Source organism: Lissotriton helveticus, chromosome 3_1, assembly GCF_964261635.1.
Source record: "Lissotriton helveticus chromosome 3_1, aLisHel1.1, whole genome shotgun sequence".
Lineage (NCBI taxonomy): Eukaryota > Metazoa > Chordata > Amphibia > Caudata > Salamandridae > Lissotriton > Lissotriton helveticus.
Genome location: NC_136061.1, coordinates 1,174,058,521 through 1,174,077,187, shown reverse-complemented (window position 1 = coordinate 1,174,077,187; position 18,667 = coordinate 1,174,058,521). Strand labels below are relative to the sequence as shown.

The window sequence follows — 18,667 nt, the reverse complement described above, 5'->3', positions numbered from 1 at the left end:
CATATGTGGCCAATTGAGGTCCCAAGGGTCAAATAGGGACAGCCTGTGGTACTGCACCCTCACAACACCACCTCGTTTTAAGGTGGAGTAGTAACTACCATTTTCACTCCCAGCTCGACGGTATCATTGCAGGTGTTCTGCATAAAAAAAGAAATTGAGTTCTTTATTTTATTAAGGTGGGGAGGGCATATCTATTACATAGGTAAAAAAACATTTGAATTTATAATGCCAATAGCTCCAACTCCAACAAATGTGAGACCTATTGCATTTCCAATGCTTTTACTTTGGTTATGCCATCAACGCATAACGTTTTTTTCCAGGGCTCTCCATTTTTGGAAGCTTTTTTGTTGCAGGTTCTGCCTGTAGTTGTAGCAGTCTCATGGCTCCCCAGAGGAAGTCCAGGTTTAAGCTTTGCAGGGAATGTGGGGGGTCATATGTCAATTACTGACCTCTATGAGGATTGTTTATGGTGCCTCTCCTAGGGCCACGACGTTAAGGGGTGTTTGTCATGCAGGCGCATGAATCCGAAGACCCTAAAAGAGAGGGAGGCCAAGCTGTTTATGGCCAAGGTGAAGAAGCTGGAGGAGGTAGAGATCCAAATCCAAGTCGTCGACTCCGCTTATCTCAAAGTCATCAAGAAAGCATGCCATGGTTCAGACGTCGGTCGTCGAAGGATGAATCCCCTTCACCTCAGGTGACTCTGGCCCAGTCTCCTAGAGTCTCACTGGCGCCCACTCCACGCCCGGCTCCAGGGTCTCCGTGCCGCAACTGGAGCCAGTTAGACTGCATCCTCGAGCGGTCTCTGAACCGGCAGTGCCAGATCCAGGATATCAAGCCTTTAAGGCGCCAGGTACAAATCCGTCTCATTTCCTCAATGCAATGTTTGGCATGTTTGCCAGAGCGGTTAACCCTGCTGGTGCGCCGGTTGGCCCCATGGGACTGCTTTCTTACTGCATTGGAGGTTTGCCACCTCACTTCTCACATGCACCTTTCATGCCAATGGCTCCAGGGAATTGGCCTCTCCCGACGCCGAGGTTCTCAATGCCGGTGCAGTGCCTGAATGGAAAACTGCTATTGGATGGCTCGGACTCTGCCTCGTCCGACATCTAAGACGTTCCTATGGAGCCTTCATCGACGCTGGTCCTTGAAGTCACTGGTGCTGCGTCTGGTGCCACTGACACCAGTCCCAAGAAGGAGGGAAGCACAAAGGCTGCTGGAGGAAGAAGAATATCAGGAGCAGCTGGAGGAGGCCGAGTAGGGTGAAATTGTTAACCCTGTGCAGGAGTTTGAGGGCCTACCGGAGGCTGGCAGACTGGACACATCACCTGAATGGGAGCTCTTTTCACCAAAAGGCCTTCCAATGCAGAAGGTTTCCTCTCATCACTTTGTAATAAGGAAAGCTGTGAATCTGCTGGATTTTGACAGAAGTGCTCCATTCCCAGTCTTCTGTTTCGGAACCTCTACTACTTTTTAATGAGGCTTCGACTGAACCCATTTTACAGGTGTGCAGAAGCAATGTCTGCTCTTGCAGTGTCCGGATCAGTAGCCAGGAGATATAATGTGGCCCTGGGAGTTGTTTCCCAGCCCAGAGGTTTCAGGTACCGCAGATTTCGAGGGTTTGACTTATTTATTTTGTGTCAAACAGCAGCAGCAGTCGCATTAGCAGCAACAGGCAAACCCTCTGTATAGGTTATACAGAGGAAAAGGTAGAGGTCATGTGTGAGGCACAGTTCGGGAGCAAGTTTCCTCCTCTCCTGCCCCTCCAACTCCAAAGCAGCTCTAGATCCTCCATCCTAGAGCATGTTAGTTCCATGGGAGGACAGGTGTCCCATTTTCTACGAAGTTGGAGATCTGTTACTTCAGATTCCTGGGTGTTGGATATCATGGAAATTGGGTATGCCCCTCCTTTCTCCCCACAACAGGGTTGGTGCTCAGAGGAGCACCTGTTGATACTACAACAGGAGTACTGTCTTTACTTCAGGAAGGTGCAGTAGAGTTGGTTCCGGAGCTGGAAAGGGGTCAGGGATGCTACTCCCAGTACTTCCCGATTCTCAAAAAGGACGGTCATTTGAGGCTGATCCTAGACCTCAGGGACTTGAATTCTTACGTTAAATAGGAAAAGTTCAAGATTTTGACCCTAGCTCAGGTTCTTCTGGCATTGCAGCAGAAAGATTGGATGGTCTTGATTGATTTGCAGGATGCATATTTTCACATTCCTATCCTAGAGTCGCATCAAAAGTTTTACAGAGGACTCCCAACACTACCAGTTTGCGGTCTTTCCGTTTGATCTTACTTCAGCACCTCGGGCCTTCACAAAGGTGATCACGGTGGTAGCAGCACATCTCAGAAGGTCGTGGCTTCTGTTTTCCCCTATCTGGACGACTGGCTGCTCAAAGCAAAGTCACCACAGATGGTGTAGCTTCATTTGCAAGAGACTGTTGTTCAACTTGAGTTTTTCTATAAACCTACCCAAATCTCACCTGGTTCCCTCTCACTGCATCCTGTTCATATGGGCAGTACTGGACACTACTGTGCGTCGGGCCTTCCCGTTTCCGCAGAGGATTCAGGACATCCAGGTTATGATTTCACTTTTTCAGAAGGGAGTGGCTGTTCTAGTGCGGAGGATCTTACGCCTGCCGATCTGTTAGCTTCCTTCATACTGTTGGTCAACCAAGAACGCCGGCACAAGGGCCCTCCAGTGATGCCTCCTCGGGCAATGGTTTCAACACAACAGAGAGCTCAAGAAGGTGGTCATAATCTCCAGAGACACCGCAGCAGAGCTGTATGGTGGATTGTTTTTGCCAACCTGTCTCAAAGTAAATGTTAGAATTGGGGGTCTCTGGTTGGCACAGGTGTGCACTTGTGACAAGCAGGGACCCTCTCCTCTAGTCAGGGCAAAGGACTACTCCTAGAAATAACCCCTGCTCACCATCTAGGCGGCGTGGCGCGAGCAGGCAAGGCTAAACCCCAGAGCATGTAACGTTAAGCATTTGTAATAATACACACAGTAATCACTTGAAACACCACAGATAGACACAAGGCTGGTATTCTGTAAAAATATGCTATTTTATATTCAGGCTTAAGTAGGCTTAGTTTACAAGTTCCAATAACTTAGCAAAGGTTCCACAATATTCAAGGCGATATTCAGTTCTTTTTGGCAAGGTTTTTCAATGCTGTGCGCTTCGTAGCGCTCCTGTACGCTTCGTGCGGTTTGTAGAGAAAGGCCTCGCTAAGTCTCACACGCCTCGCGGTACGATGCGTACGGCGCGGCCGGTTTACACAGGGGGGGGGGCAGAGTCGTAGCACTCCTGTGCGACTCGTACCGCGTTGATGAACAAAGTCCTTCAAGATGGTGCGCTCCTCGTGGACACTTTAGTCCGGGGTGCAGCGCACAATACGACATGTGACACAGTACCTTGGGGGTCTTGAGAGTTCGATGGGGACGGTGCAGGGGCCGGGCGTTCCACGTCGCGGTGCCTTCCTGGTGCGGTGCGAGCTACGGCTCGAGGGCTCAGCAGTCACGTTGCTCTCGGGGCAGCGATGTGTTGTAGGGGCAGGCTTTGGATGCAGCGTACGCTTCGATCCTGAAGGGGGGTAGTGGCGGACGGTGATGCAAGGTGCGGTGCGATCCCAAGGTACGGGACGGCCACCAACCGCACCACGCACTGCAGCTGTTCAGTCACAGCAGCGGGGCGCGTTCAACAGGACGCGACACAGGGGGAAGCGAACCTTGGCAAAAGTCAGTCTTTACGTTGCGAGCTACGGCTCGGGTGCCACAGGGTCTCGCTGTGCTCGGACCGGACGGATCCGTTCTTGCGTTGCGAGCTACGGCTCGGAGGGAGCAACCGTCACGGTGCTCGGGCCAGGCAGGGCTGGTCCTTACTTTGCAAACTGCGGCGCGACTAAGCAGAAGTCGCGTTGCTCGGCGGGACAGGGGTGCACAGGCTCTTCAGAGTGCGCGACGAAGGGTCAAAAGGCACTCCGCTTTCCTCGGGAGGAGCTGCAGGGTCAGGCAGCACCATCCACAGCTTTTCCTTCAAGGGGGTAGAGCCCAATGTTCCTGGGGTGCAGTTCAGGAGGCAGGCTCACACGCAAGCCCTTGGAGATCTTTGTCAGAGATTGCACAAGTTGAAATAAAAAAAGTCACTTCAGGCTTCTTCTCCTCTCCTTCTTGCAGCAAGGCAGCCACCACAGGCCAGTCTCTCAGGCTAGAGACAGTAGTCCTCCATGCAGCTTTCCCAGGTCCTTCTCTTCGGGCAGAGTTTCTTCTTTGCGCAAACAGGATCTGATTATTTTTTTTTAGGAGCAGGGCTCCTCCCTTTATACTCAAAATCCTTTATTCTTTCAGGCCAGGGGGCCTTTGCCAAATCCGGTTCAGCCCTTGAGCACTTTGTTTTGCAGACTCTGGCTTCGCCTTTCAGTGAGCAGGGCAGGGACATCAGACGCTCCGCAGGAGATGGAGCCAGCATTGTGGTGACAAGTACAGTCCAGGAGCACTCTGTTGACAGTCTTCCCCTCTCTCTTCACAAGGTGCAGGGCAGAGACATCAGCCGCTCCCCAGGGGGCGGAGCCAGCATTGAGGTGGCAGAGCACAGCCCTATTCAGAGTCCAGGGGCACTCCACCCACCCATCCTGGTGTATTCGCCACCTGTCAGCCCCAGCCCTGTCACTCACAGAAACCCCAGACAGCAGATACACATCCTAGCAGAGGCGGGCTGAAATGGTTAGGCAAGCAAATACCTGCTTTCTAAAAGTGGTATTTGCAAACACAGGATATTAAAATAAACTTTACTAAAAGATGTATTTTATTATTCTGAGTTCAGGCATACTAAACTTGACTTTCTACCATGTTCCCTGAGCCTGCTGGGATTATAGTGTGCAATAATTCCAGCAGCCCATTCTGGCTCAGGTAGCCTTACAATAGTGAAAAAACGAAAATGGCTGTAATTCACTATTCGGACATGCCACACACATCAGGGCTTGTCCTACCTTATGCTTACAATGCACCCTGCCCTTGTGCCTACCTTAGGGGTGACTCACATGAAGTAAAGGGAAGATTTAAGGGCTGGCAAGTGTGTGCACTTGCCCAGCCAGCCAGACAGTACCAGACTGCACGCAAGTTCTGCAATGGTAGACCTTAGACACATTTTACTAGGCCGCTTCTGTGGGTGGCACAACCAGTGCTGCAAGCCCACCAGCAGCATTTGTATTTACAAGCCCTGGCACTCCTGGTGCACTTTACTGGGGTCTGACAGTAAACCAGATAAGCCAATCATGGAAACCAATCAATGTATACCCTTTTCATAGGGAGCACTTGCACTGTGGCACTGATTGGCAGTGGCACAGTGCCCTGAGTAGCTAACACCAGCAAAACACATGAGGCACATCAGCAAAAAGTGGAAGGGAGACTCACGCCAAGGTGCCAGATCTAACAGTAAACCATTTCAAACTTCTCCGGTGGCCACAGTGATAATGGATGCCTACCCTCTGGGATGGGGAGCTCATCTGAGGGATCTGGAGCTCAAAGGCCTTTGGCCTCCCAAGGAAAGATTGTTTCACTTCAGTCTTCTGGAATTACAGGCAATACGTTTGGCTCTCAAGGCCTTTCTTTCCTCCCTTCGCTGTCAGTCTATTCAGGTCCTGACAGACAACACTACAGCGATGTGGTACATAAACCAACCGTGAGGAGTAGGGTCGTATCGTCTCTGTAGAGAGGCTCTGTGACTCTAGTCCTGGGTTCAGGACCAGCAGATTTGCGTGAATGAGAATCATATGGCAGGAGTGCTGAATGTGCTTGCGGACAATCTGCCGGCAGTACTCTGCCGATCATGAGTGGCGTCTCCATCCGGAGGTTATCCATCTCATATTATCAAAATATGGGGGTTTTGTCGTTTGGACCTGTTTGCTACTCACAAGAACACGTACTGTCAGTCGTTCTGCAGTCTCCAGTATCTGATGTGGGGACTGTTGAGGGACGCGTTTCAGTTCGATTGGGGCTCAAAGCTTCTTCACGCGTTACCTCCCATACCATTGATTCCTCGAGTTCTGAGAAAGATTCGCCAAGACCGGGCCCAAGTCATTTTGATTTCCCCGGATTGGCCAAGAAGGGTGTGGTACACAGACCAAATGTACCTCTCGTCGCACCCTTCGCTCCATCTCCCACTCAGGGCTGACCTTCTCTCGCAGTCCCACGTTCTACACCCTCTCCTCCATAGCCTGTACCTTCATGCCTGGAGATTGAACAGGGCAACCTGAGCTCTTTCCCTCTCCCGCCGGACGTGGTGAATATCAGCCAGAAGACACTCCACAAAATCTTTATATTCTGGTAAATTTGTAAAATGCTGTGAAGAGAAATCGGTTGATCCCTTGCGAACCCATTTGTCTGATATCCTGAGTTTCTCTCTTTCCCTAGCACAACAGGGTTGTGCAGTAGCTATGGTTAAAGGCTACTTGTATGCGTTCCCGGCTTTTATCTGTTTGCTAGATCCATCCTCTTTATTTAAATCTCCGATAGTTATGAGATTCATTAAGGGTCTCACCAATAGGCTTCCTCCCACTCCCTCTATCATGCCTTCTTGATGGTGTCTGTCTTTGAACCATTGCATAGTTGTCCCTTGAGATTCTTAGAATTTAAGACAATATTTCTGATCACAATCACTTCCATTAGGTAGGTGAGTGAGCTGCAGGCTCTTAGCTCCAAGTCTTCATTTACCTCATTTCATGCGATAAGATGGCTCAGAGCTGCTTTCCTGCACAAGGTAGTCACTCCTTTCCACCTAGGGAAATCTATCACTCTATCCTCCCCTTTCTAAGGAGGAGGAGAGACTTCACCACTTGGACCCGAAGAGGGCGGTCAGCTTCTACATGGACAGGGCTAAAGACTTCAGGTTGGAGGACCAACTCTTCATTGGATATGTGGGCAAGATGAAGGGCAAGGCTGTCCACAAAAGAACGCTGTCTAGGTGGATCATCCTCTCCATCAAGATCTGCTATGCCTTGGCCAAGAAGGAACCTCCTGAAGGATTCCATCTCGTTCCACCAGAGCAAAGTGGTCATCTTCGGCTTTAGCTAGAGGTGGCCCTGTTGTAGACATATTTAAGGCGGCAACTTGTGCCTCCCTCCCCTCTTTCGCGTAGCATTATTGCTTAGACTCCGAGGTTAGGAGAGACGGACACTTTGCACTTTCTGTGCTACAAGATTTTTTGGTATAGTTTAGGCAGGCACACTCCGCCAGGAACTGGACTGCTTGGGGATTCAATTCAAAAGGTGAGGAATCCAGAGGCAGATGTATCCATCAGATAAACAAGTTACTTACCTTCAGTACCTTCTGAACCCACCCGCCTCCCTGTTGTCTGCCTGTTTATACCGAAAAATTATTATGTAGTTTATCGATGTGATACTGGTCACTAGGAAATATCCGTTTTAGAATTTCCAGTTTTAATTGGTTGTGTATACTTATGGAAATGTGGTTGGATCACCAGTTTGCCTCGAAGGCACAGAAAAAAAATGGGTGGAACTGATGTAGGCAAGCCAACTAGGTCTTCTTATAGCCCCAATGAAGTCATGTGGAGTCGCAAGCTTAGCCATTCCATTGTGCCATCCTCTTCTACGTGGGAGAGCTATGGAGAAAGGTTTCAGTGGAATGCTGCACATGGGGGTAATTATAAGGGGAGGAATCCATAGGCAGATACTGTATCTACGAGAAAAAGCGTTACAGGAGGTAAGTAACTTGTTGTTTGTTTTTTCTTATCATATTTATTACTGAGCAGGTGGATCACTAAGCAGCAACCCTGCATTCGGTGGACTTTTGCTACCCATTGTAGGAGAGTGGGGTCTGCAATCCCATGGCCACCCCAGATGTTTGCTTTTTGCTTCACTGGTTTACGACTTTCCCTGGCTGTGGGCCTGCTAATCAGACCCACAGCCTAGCTGTTCTCTCTCTAAAATTACAACCATATACCCTAGGTGCATTTACCAATTGGTACTGGGCCACCTTATCAGCCCCTGTACAGTATACCATAGGTATCCAGGGCATAGGTGTACCCAGGGCCTACCAAGGGCTGCAGCATGTATTATGCCACCCCTGGCTGGCCATCCAAAACTGACACAACTGGCTGCACGACAGCTGGGGCAAGCTGGTGTAAACACCCTTTGCTTTAGATATAGTTCCCTATATCTAAACCTAAAATGGACACATATATTCCTATCAGTCACTCCTATGGAAGGCCTTATCAATCCTGAAGGCAGAGTGCTTGGAATTATGTGAGATGGTGCTCTGGCATGAGCTGAGCCCGTTTGCAGCTTGCGGAACCAAGTCCTAATAGCTGTTCCATGATAACGCTATACCATATACTCTTAAGTGCATTATAATCCTCGCGGTTAAATGCTAACTTTGGCATAGCATTATCAAAACATGTCGAGTAAGGTGTCATACGAATTGGAATACTACCCCCTCGCCAATTCTGGCGACGGGGGTAGCATTCCACCCTTCTAGTGGGACACGACATGCATGTAACTGTGAACCCCGGTTAAAGTTAACTCGAGCCTTGGCATCACAAAATGGATGCTGCCACCACAGACACAAGTCTGACCTCCTGCTGCTGGGAGTCCTTCCAGCAAGGGAGGCTTGGACAAAGGGTTTCCTGCCTTGGGAGGCCCAGGCTGAAAGGAATGAGACATGCCTGGGGCACACAAGGTGCCCTGTGCATACACCGGTTCCAACCAGTTGCTGGGGCACTCCAGCCCCAGCGGGAAACCGGACAAAGGAAAGGGAGTGTAACCACCCCCCTTCCTGGTCCCACCCAGGGGAGGGACCTAGTCGTAGTGCAGCCCCCTTTAGCTGAATAAAGGTAGGAGCTGGTCCCATTCCAGATTAGATTACTCTTGACAACTTCCACGAAGAACTCTTGACCTTCGACCTCCTGGACACCAGAAGACTGAAGAATCTCCCCTATGGTCAGGGAGTGACCATCCTGCTTCGCAGGCACCATCAAGCTCCTGTGCGGTTTGCTGCAAAGTCCTTCCATCCCGGAATCCGACGATCCAGCTCGACAAGACCCGGACCTCCAGACCTCTCTGACCTCTACCCACATCCACAGCACAGCTGGGACCCGTGGGTGCGACGAGCAACGTGGAGACGGCCATCTTGAAGAAACCTACACAGCGCTTCCAGCACGACCCCCGAGGGACCCTCGAGTGAGTGCACTGGGGACTGAGAAGCCCCACACCGACGCAGCTCCTGCACCAAAGACCAGCCCCCCAGCATCCACGTGATCTGCGTGGGGCCCTTTTGCCTGGTTGCTGCATCTCCGGTTGTCTGGTCACTTGCCGGCTGGCTCGTGACCTCTGAGACGACGATCCGAAGAATCCAACACTGCTAGTCTGGTCCCCCAGACTGGCCCTTGCTTCCCTGTGAACGAGAAGCACCCCGGACCCTCCTGGTCCACACCAGACGCCATCTTTGTTGCACCGCGTGGCTTGCATTAGCCAAGGCCTGTTGTCCAGATCGACGATCCGACACCGCCGACAGCAGCAGACTACGTGGGACAGCTCGTGCCTCCAGCCTGGTCGTGAAGAGCAGCTCCTGGTCCGCGCAGCTACAGAGAGCAGCGACCCTTCCTTCACCTGACTGAGGCGACAGCACCTGGTTCCCTCCTGGTTCCAGCACCGTCACTGGCTAGTGACCAAGACTCTGTCCCCTTCCCTTTCAGGACTTCTTCCTTCCAGTTTCATCCTTGGAACCACCGCACTCCTCCATCTGGCTGCCTGCCAGCAACTCCTTGTTTCAGGCATCACCGGGATCAACGCAGCAAACCCGACGCAACTTCAGCCCTATGCACCCGCAGCCTGTGGGTTAGGTAACTAAAGCTCCTAGGTGCTGAAGTCTGTGTGCACTATCCTAGTGTTCAGGTCCACTGTTGTTTTCCCTCCATCCAGCCGGGTTCGTCCGGAATCCGTAACTTTCTAAACTGTAGCATCCATAGACGTTGGTACGCATCCCGCGTGAGAGTTCCCACTCTGCACGTGAGTCCCGTGGGCCTCCTGCTCCTTACTTACCTAGTTCGTAGCGTAGTCCCAGCGATCCTCCAGCCTCTGGATCTCCTTACAGTATTTTCTTTACTCGCATTCCATTGTTTTGAGTATATGGTTTGTCGTGCCCCTAAGGCACACGTGTAAATATTGTGCGAACTCGTATTTCCCTTGTAGTATTGTCATGTGCTTAGCCCTCTGACCTCATAAAGAGTTCAGAGGTGTTGTTATTAATAAATATATTGTTTATTTTCATAACAACCTGTGTGGTGTCCTTTCATCTGGTATTCAAGGGGTTATATTGTGGTAAAACAGCTGGCTTCACATGCCAAAAGAGTTTAGCCTAAGACTGCTTTGTCCATGCTACCATTAGGATAGCTGGTCTATAAGGTTGACTTACAACCAATCACCATAAGGGTTGTTTGGACTGATACAAGGTGATCACTAGAACTAGTGAGCATTATATATCAGGCCAACTTCTCACACCCATAACTTTGAATTTATATTCTAAATTCTACAGTGCTCCGAAGTAAGTTTGAAGTTGCATTTAGAGCTTTATAAATCCTCAATAAATCATATATTTGTGCATGTTGATTGCTTGGTGTTTTCGGTACTGTTGTTGCACGTCTGCCTTGGGCCAAAAGTATCATTTATTATTTTTCCTAAAATGCAATATAGTAAAAAATGTAAGGGTGTGTGCCAGAACTGCCCCTGCATATTAGCTTGATTTCTTGGTAACAGCGCTGCGGTTGACTGTTTCTTTTACAGTCCGTGATGTGGCAAGACTAGTGGTAGCTTATTGTACCATTACAGAGCTATATTTTTTTTAACAAGAGTGTGGCACATGGTTTAGGTTTTGTTTTCACAACATAGCTCTTGAATCTAGTGATAACAATCTCCCTACTCTTTGCAGGAGATAGTCCTGTGGCGGAAAGGAGACATTGTGCGGAAGAGCATGTCTCACCAGGCTGCAATTGCCTCGCAGCGATTTGAGGGGACATCACACCTGGAGAGCAGGCCCCAGCCATCTGCTTCGAAGGACGATGATGGGCAGGAGTGAAATGACATAACGAGGACTGCTGAGCACCTTAACCAGCAACACCAACTTTACAAACCCAAGACCTTTCTGTGGGGGTGGGGTGGGAGGGAAAGAGGTACAGAGGCCATATTGACTCAATTATGCTCTAAACGGAAAGAAGTAAAGCATTGGGAGAGACTGTTGGACACAATTTAATTTAGCCTGATTCAAGCTTTTATCTGATGGTCTTTCCTTCCACAACTGGAAGGAAAGTTTTTAAATAGGAAAAATACTTCAGTTCACCATTTATTTAAAAGGGAAACTGCTGTTCTTCTGCCAGACTTTCTTTGTGAGGCAGCCTTAAACTGTCTATTTCTTATTTCTTTTGCATGGGGGGGTGTTGTCTGAGCTGCTGAATAGGACATTTCTAACGTTCAGTCTTTTTTGTGCTTCAAGTAACTGTGCTTTGTGATCTGAAGTAGCAGATGGTTGGGAGGGTGCCTGTGCTGGACTGTTGTATCTTGTTGCGTTATCAGCCTGATCTAATAAGGCTTGGTCTAGATCTTTCACTCAGTTTATTCCAGTGTAAAAGATTTGAATGTCCCTTTCCTCCTACAGTCTGACAATGATCTGCACCACCCTTTTGCAAAAGACCCAAGAAGCCCAAGTGAGATAGCTGCCTACCTACATGGGTTGGTCAAAGCTGGATATACAGAGTTTCCTTGCAACTTTACTCACAAACCTGAAGTACCAGCCCAATAGAGAGGTTTTGCTGCCTGCCCTTCTAAGGGCGTGCCTGTACACTTTGATAGCTGGGGATGAGCCAACTGACCTGTTAACTAAGAGTATGTGGTAAGAAAAGGAGAAAGTTAGTAGCCCGAGGGTGCACTTTTTGTATACAAAGCCTTAACCGTTGCTGCTGTGGAAGATTAACGGAATCGTATTGACCATGTCGCTTCTATTAGTTGCTTTTGTGTATACTATTTTGCCAGTATTTGTATGTGCCATGGGCGGCACTGCACTAAATCTATGTCCACTAATTTCACTGAGGAGATTCTTTCCTTAACACTCAGTTTGTTTTCGTTGCTGCTTTGCTACCCTTGATATTGAAATAGCCTGTATGAGGAGGAAGCAGGAACATTTGAAATCTATATACTCCGATTCATGTCATGAAGAAAGGTCCTTGCTGGATCTTCACTTCTCAGAAGAAATCCCCCCTCTTCCAATTTTTTTTTTTTGGGCAGGGATTAAAATGTCCACTTATTATCACTGAGAAGTCCCATCCTACTTTAATTAACTGCATTCCAGTAGGAAGGTTCCATTTCGATTCCCGGATATGGGAAGAGTGTTCTTGCTAATGTGAGCTCTGCACATCCTCTGGTTAGTACCACCACAGTCTTTCTATGTCTACACTTTGTCTCTTTAATGACTGTATTTTGTTTCCTTTTTATTTTTTTTTAACTTTGTCAGATTAAAATGGCCCACTTCTGGCATTCTTATGCTCCGATTGACTCAGTTATCTCTATTCCATGGTAAGTTTGAGTTCATGTATTTCCAGAGTGAATGCCCAGCAGTTCACATGCTCTCTTGAGTGAAGTGCTTTATGGTTTTCTCTAGTAAAAGCTGGTGAACATTGACATTAACAAGCCCAAAGTTACCTGGGTAGCAGCACTTCAGTTTCCTGATTGTAGGGTTAGTTGGGTCACCTTATTGATAATCTGGTCTCATTTTTTTGTTGTTGTCCGGTATAAATATAGGATTATATCTCCCTTTATAAATGAATGTTTGCGTGTGTATATATATATATATATATATATATATGTGTGTATATATATATATGTGTGTGTGTGTGTGTGTATATGTATGTGTGTGTGTGTGTGTGTATATGTATATATATGTGTGTGTGTGTATATGTATATATATGTGTGTGTGTGTATATGTATATATGTGTGTATATATATATGTGTGTGTATATGTATATATGTGTGTGTGTATATGTATATATGTGTGTGTATATGTATGTGTGTGTGTATGTGTATATATAGATATATATATATGTGTGTGTGTTTGTGTGTGTGTGTATATATATATATATAATATATATATATATATATATATATATATATATGTATGTATGTATGTATATATCTGTGTGTTACACAATGGCAATTGCCACTGTTTAGCTAGAGGTAGGAGGTCACAGTTTACATAGAGCATTTTCTGTTTTGCTAATAACTTTAGGGCATTTGACTAATCTTCCCAAAACTTTCCAAATAAATGTCATCCTCCTTTTGCAGAAAGCCGTATCTTTACTGAGAAAACGTGCTTTTTTGTGATTTGATGTAAATCTGTATTGACTTTTCAAGAAATTGGGAAAATGCAGATCCTGTTGGACTGAGCGATCGATTTGGCTGGCCCCAACATGAAGAAAAATGTTGCGTCCACCCATTCAGGACTCAAGGACTCTGTCCTAAGTTATGACACCAATTACTAGTTGGGGGGGGGGGGTGTTTAGAGGAGGAAAAAGGCCCTTTCCACCTTGGACGGAAATAATTTAAAAAAAGTACCAGGGGAGCCATTAACTAGTGAAGCTTGCATGATCTTGTTGGTATTGCTTGAGCACAGTGAAAATAATTTTTTTTTAAAACAAGATAAATGTGGGCGTACAGAGGTGGTTGGCTGCTCACAGAGCGCTATGCACACACCGTATGCAACCAAAAGCAGTTTACATAAGGTCTTGGGTGTAAGCCCAAACCTGTGGCCAACTGCACAGCATGCTTAATGAGGAAGTGGGTGAATGTGATACATTTTTTAAAAAATCCAGAAATTACCTGAAAAAAATCAAAGGTAAAGTGACGTTCAAGTTAGTTTTTATATTATTACAAGTCTGAGGCATAAACACTGAAATTCACAACTTCTACTTTACTGAGCTAACTATACTTGGCACTCCCCACCATTCATTGCTTATAACCTCAAATATTATATACCTCATGATCTGTTAAATGATTAATGATTGTCATATCCGTTTGAGGATGTAGTTTGCTATAAGCTTTTCATACTGAAAGGTATCCAGCAAGGTACATAACATTTATAGTACTAATGGGCGTAATCTATTGCAACAAGAAGCATATTTGTGAAATTACCCACATTAAGTACATGATATTGTTTATTTTTTACTGGTATTTGTGAGACGTTGGCCTGGTATATGATGATCACTATTCTAGTGAACACCTTGCACCAGTCCAAACAACCCTTATGATGATGGTTGTAAGTCAACCTTATAGACCAGCTATCCTAGTGGTAGCGTGGACAGAACAGTCTTAGGCTAAAAGACTCTTGAGGGCGTGTAAAGCCAGCTGTTTTACCATACGTAACCCCTTGAATACCAAATGAAAGGACACCACACAGGATATATATAAAATATATGTATTTATTTACTAACACACTCCTCTGAACTCTTTGAGATCAGAGGCAAAAGCACATAACAAGTTACTCTTAGAAATACTTTAAATAGCACAAGTTACAGTTAGGCCCTAGGGGCGCAAAAACCATATACTAAGTAAGTGGTATAAGAACCACGACTGGAAAAAAGGAAAGGCCTAGGGCCTGGAGAATCGCTGGGGCTACACTATCTGACCCGTAGGTTAGGAGTGGGAGGCCCACAGGCGGCGCGTGCAGTGTCAGTACACTCACGCAAGAGTCAATAGAAAGTCAATAGGAACTTTAAAGGTAAGTAATTGAAGATTTGGGACACTTCCGGTCTAACTAGGATTACTCAACTAACAAAACTAGACACTAGGATAGTCAATCCCTACAGGAGCACCGAAGTACTCGCGTTACCTCACCCACGGGCTGCGGGTGCATAGGTGTCAAAGTTTGTAGGGTTTTCTCGTGGATTCCTATGGAGCCTTGGAAGAGGATGCTGCAGGCGACCAGGAGGAAGATGTCCGGGTGGATCGGAGTATAAGAAGACCTGAAAGCAGAGGGGACAGAGTTTAGGTCACTAGCTAGTGACCGGGTGGAACCAGGAAGGAACCAGATGTCGTCGAGGAGCAATCTGGTGCTGTCGTGAAGCTTGTCTTTGCAGCCACGCGGACCAGGAGGCGTCGAGAACGACCAGGTGCTGGAGAGAAGCTGTCCCACGAAGGTTCTCGCAGATGGAGGGGTTGACTTCAAGATCGGAGCCAACAAGCCTAAGCAAAGGCAACCCTTGCAGGATACACAAAAGGCTTCTGGTGCAGACCAGGAGTGTCTGAGGTACTTCACCTTTTCAGGGAAGCAAGTGCCAGTCTGGAGCAACCAGACCAGCGATGGATTTTCAAAAAGATCGTCATCACAGGGCTACTAGCCAACTGGCCAGCAACCAGGACAACGCGTCGAGCAGAACACAAGCAGAAGGGCCCCACACAGATCTTGTGGAGTGTGGAGGGCTGGTCTTCGGTGAAGGTGGAGCTCGGTGTCGGGGTGTCTCAGTCCCCAGGGCACAGCTTCGAGGATGCCTCAGGAGCTGCGCTGTTAGCAAGTTGAAGACTTTCCAAGTTGCCTGGTTCCACGGGTTCCCGAGGTCCGGGAGTCGAAGTCTTGTCAGGCTCTGTGCTCGGGTTCCGGCGGGGACGGGGACAAAGCAAGCCATCGAGTTGCTGGATGGTGCCTGGTTGCCCAGAGTGGTCACTCCTTGGCCACAAGGGAGATTCTTCAGTCTTCAGCTCAGGTGAATGTCGAAGGTTCCAGAGTTTTGTTTCAAGTCGATTCCAGGATTAATCTAAAGTCCTGGGGTTCAGCTTCTACCTTTATACAACTAAAAGGGGCTGGATTACTTTCTAGGTCCCTCCTATCGGTGTGACCAGGAAGGGGGGTGGTTACACCCCCTTTCCTTTGTCCAGTTTTGCGCCAGAGCTGGGGCTAGAGTGCCCCAGCACCGGTTTGAACTGGATTATGCATGGAGCACCTAGTGTGCCCCAGGCAGTGTCTCATTCTATTCAGCCCTCCCTGTCCCAATACACAAAGTCCTGTCTGGGGTGGTGGTCGCACCTCTCCAGGCAGGAAACCTATTGTCCAAACCTCCCTGCTGCTGGAAGGACTCCCAGCAGCAGGAGGTCAGACTTGTGTCTGTGGCAGCAGCATCCATTTTGTGATGCTGGGGCTCTGGTTAACTTTAACCAGGATAGTCAGCACTAACATGTCTTCTCCCTCTAGAAGGGTGGAATGCTACCCCCGTCGCCAGAATTGGCGAGGGGGTAGTATTCCAAAGCGTATGACACCTTACACGACATGTTTAGATAAAGCCAAACCAAAGTTAGCATTCAACTGCGAGGATTGTAATGCACTTAAGAGTATATGGTATGGCGATATCATAGAACAGCTATAAGGACATGGTTCCGTAAGCTGCAGACAGGCTCAGCTCATGCTAGAGCACCATCTCACACATTACCAAGCACTCTGCCTCCAGGATTGTTAAGGCCTGCCATAGGAGTGACTTATAAGTTATTGTGTGTCTATATATAAGGGTAGATATCGGAATACTATACCTAAGCATGGGGTGATTACACAACCGTGCCCCAGCTGAGTGATCAGCCAGTTGTCAGTTTGGATGGCCAGCCAGGGGTGGCAAAAGATATGCTGCAGCCCCTGGTAGGCCTTGGATGCACCTATGCCCTGGGTACCCATAGTACACTATAAAGGGGCTCATAAGGTGACCCAATATCCAATTAGGTATGTACCTAAGGCACATGGAGTCCATTTTAGATAGAGAGCAGATAGCCTGGGGCCCTGATTAGCAGGATCCCAGGCCAACTAAGTCGAAAACCAGCTAAACACAAGGCAAAAAATCTGGGGTAACCATAGTCAGGTATCCACCTTCCTACAGTATTAAGGTGCGAAAGAAATGTAATGACTGTACGCATTATCGAAGGAGCAATTTAATAAACCTTGAATACTGTTGAAAAAACAGTGTTTGGTTATTATATACCTTTGAGATGTCCACAGCTTTACCTCTAAACTTTAGCCAATTATAAGGCATTCACTACTCGACCCTATTGACATCTGTCTATGGCATGCAAAAATAGCTTATGCATATTCCTGAAATGAGCAGAATGGGGTGCACCATTTTAGCAAAGCTTACAATCATTTTGCAGTTTGAACAGTCCGTGAGTTACCCATACATTATACTAAAATGTAAGTCTCAAAATGTTCACTGATCTTCTGGAAATAAATATTGACACTTTATAAATCTCCAGTTTTTATAGAAATTGCATGTAGCACTACATGACAACTCTTGTATTGATTGTCTGCGTATACACAGATAATCAACAGGTGAATAATGTAGTGTAAGGAGAAGCTTTAGTTTTGTCACATTTATAATAACAGGCCTTTTAATTACGGCACAGCCTATTTCAAACATGTGACTGAAAATGGCCCGAGTTGCGCTCAGTCTCTACCTTGCATTAATGGAGGACTGCTAGCTGTTAAAACTTCACTGGTAGCTAAACTGTTTACCGTATAACTTTTACTATACTGAATTAGACTGGTCTCCCGTACTACAGTGTTTGTTTGTGGAGCAGTAGCATGGATGAAGTCATCTGTACTGTGACCGGTGTTGTCAATTAATATGTCATGAGTGATGTAATAACTGAGGTCACAAGTATTGCATGGTGGAGGTGCAAGTTACATTCAGTAAAGTATAATTGGTTAATTTGATCGTTTTTTTCTTCTTGGCTGTATTACAAGACCTAACTTTAACCTTTGTTTTTCGCAGTGAATTTCTAGGGTTAATTTTTGTTCAACCTTAAGCTAAAATCATGTTACCTTACCCAACTATGACTTGCCTTAACTTTTTTTAAATTCAGTTTATTTCTTACCTTTGAATTTCCCAGGCTTGATCCGGTAATTTTTGCGTGAGCAATACCCCTACGGCAAGCTGTCGGGTGACTCGTCGCTTGATGCTGATTCCAGCACTAGTAAAACCCAGGGGTTCTATGTTGTCGCCTGAGCATTTTCATGACATTTCAGGCATGGGAGAAGGCTGTGAAGGGTCTATGGACCCTTAACATATGTCTGCAGAGCAGATGGACTGGTATGAGGAACTTTGGGAAGCCAGTGGACTGGACAAACCCACAGATGCTGGCATGCTCTCTCTGCCAACTGGCTCTGGAGGAGGGGGCTTCTTATTCCATGGTGGTAAGGAGGGTAGCTGAGGTCCTTAGACTAGAATTGCCATCTGTGCTGGTCAGGACAAATCTCCTGACCGAAGTGCTTCAGCCTGGGGTTTCTGGCTCTGAATCTCTGTTTCCCTTCAATGAGGCACTTGCTGATGTCCTACTAGGCACGTGGTCCAAGCCTAGCACGGGATCTCCATTGAATAGGACAATTGCAAGCTGCCATCGCCTGGCTTCGGGTGACCCAAAGTTCCTCAGCTAGCACCCCACCTCTGAAAGCTTGGTGGTGCAGGCTTCTACCTCCCCAGGGAGCATTCCATTCCCCCCCTCTGGACAGAATCCAAAAGGGTTGGAATTACTTAGGAATAAAATGTTTTGCTCCTCCAGCCTGCATTGCAGTTTGTGAATACCACATGCTTATTGGGCCTTTTCTCCAATTTCCTTTGGGAGACGGTTGTGCAAATAC

General features: G+C 47.3%; 1 protein-coding gene across 1 annotated transcript in view; it reads left to right on the top strand.

Annotated features, from left to right (window-relative positions):
• The window catches only part of VPS26B (VPS26 retromer complex component B), a 142,551-nt gene extending 130,000 nt beyond the window's left edge, over positions 1-12,551 (top strand). Inside the window, exon 6 of the mRNA XM_078681816.1 lies at positions 10,943-12,551. Within this exon, the coding sequence (XP_078537942.1) occupies positions 10,943-11,089 (147 nt within the window). The 3' untranslated portion in view covers positions 11,090-12,551. The remainder of the gene's footprint in view (positions 1-10,942) is intronic.
• The last annotated feature ends 6,116 nt before the right edge of the window (positions 12,552-18,667 follow it).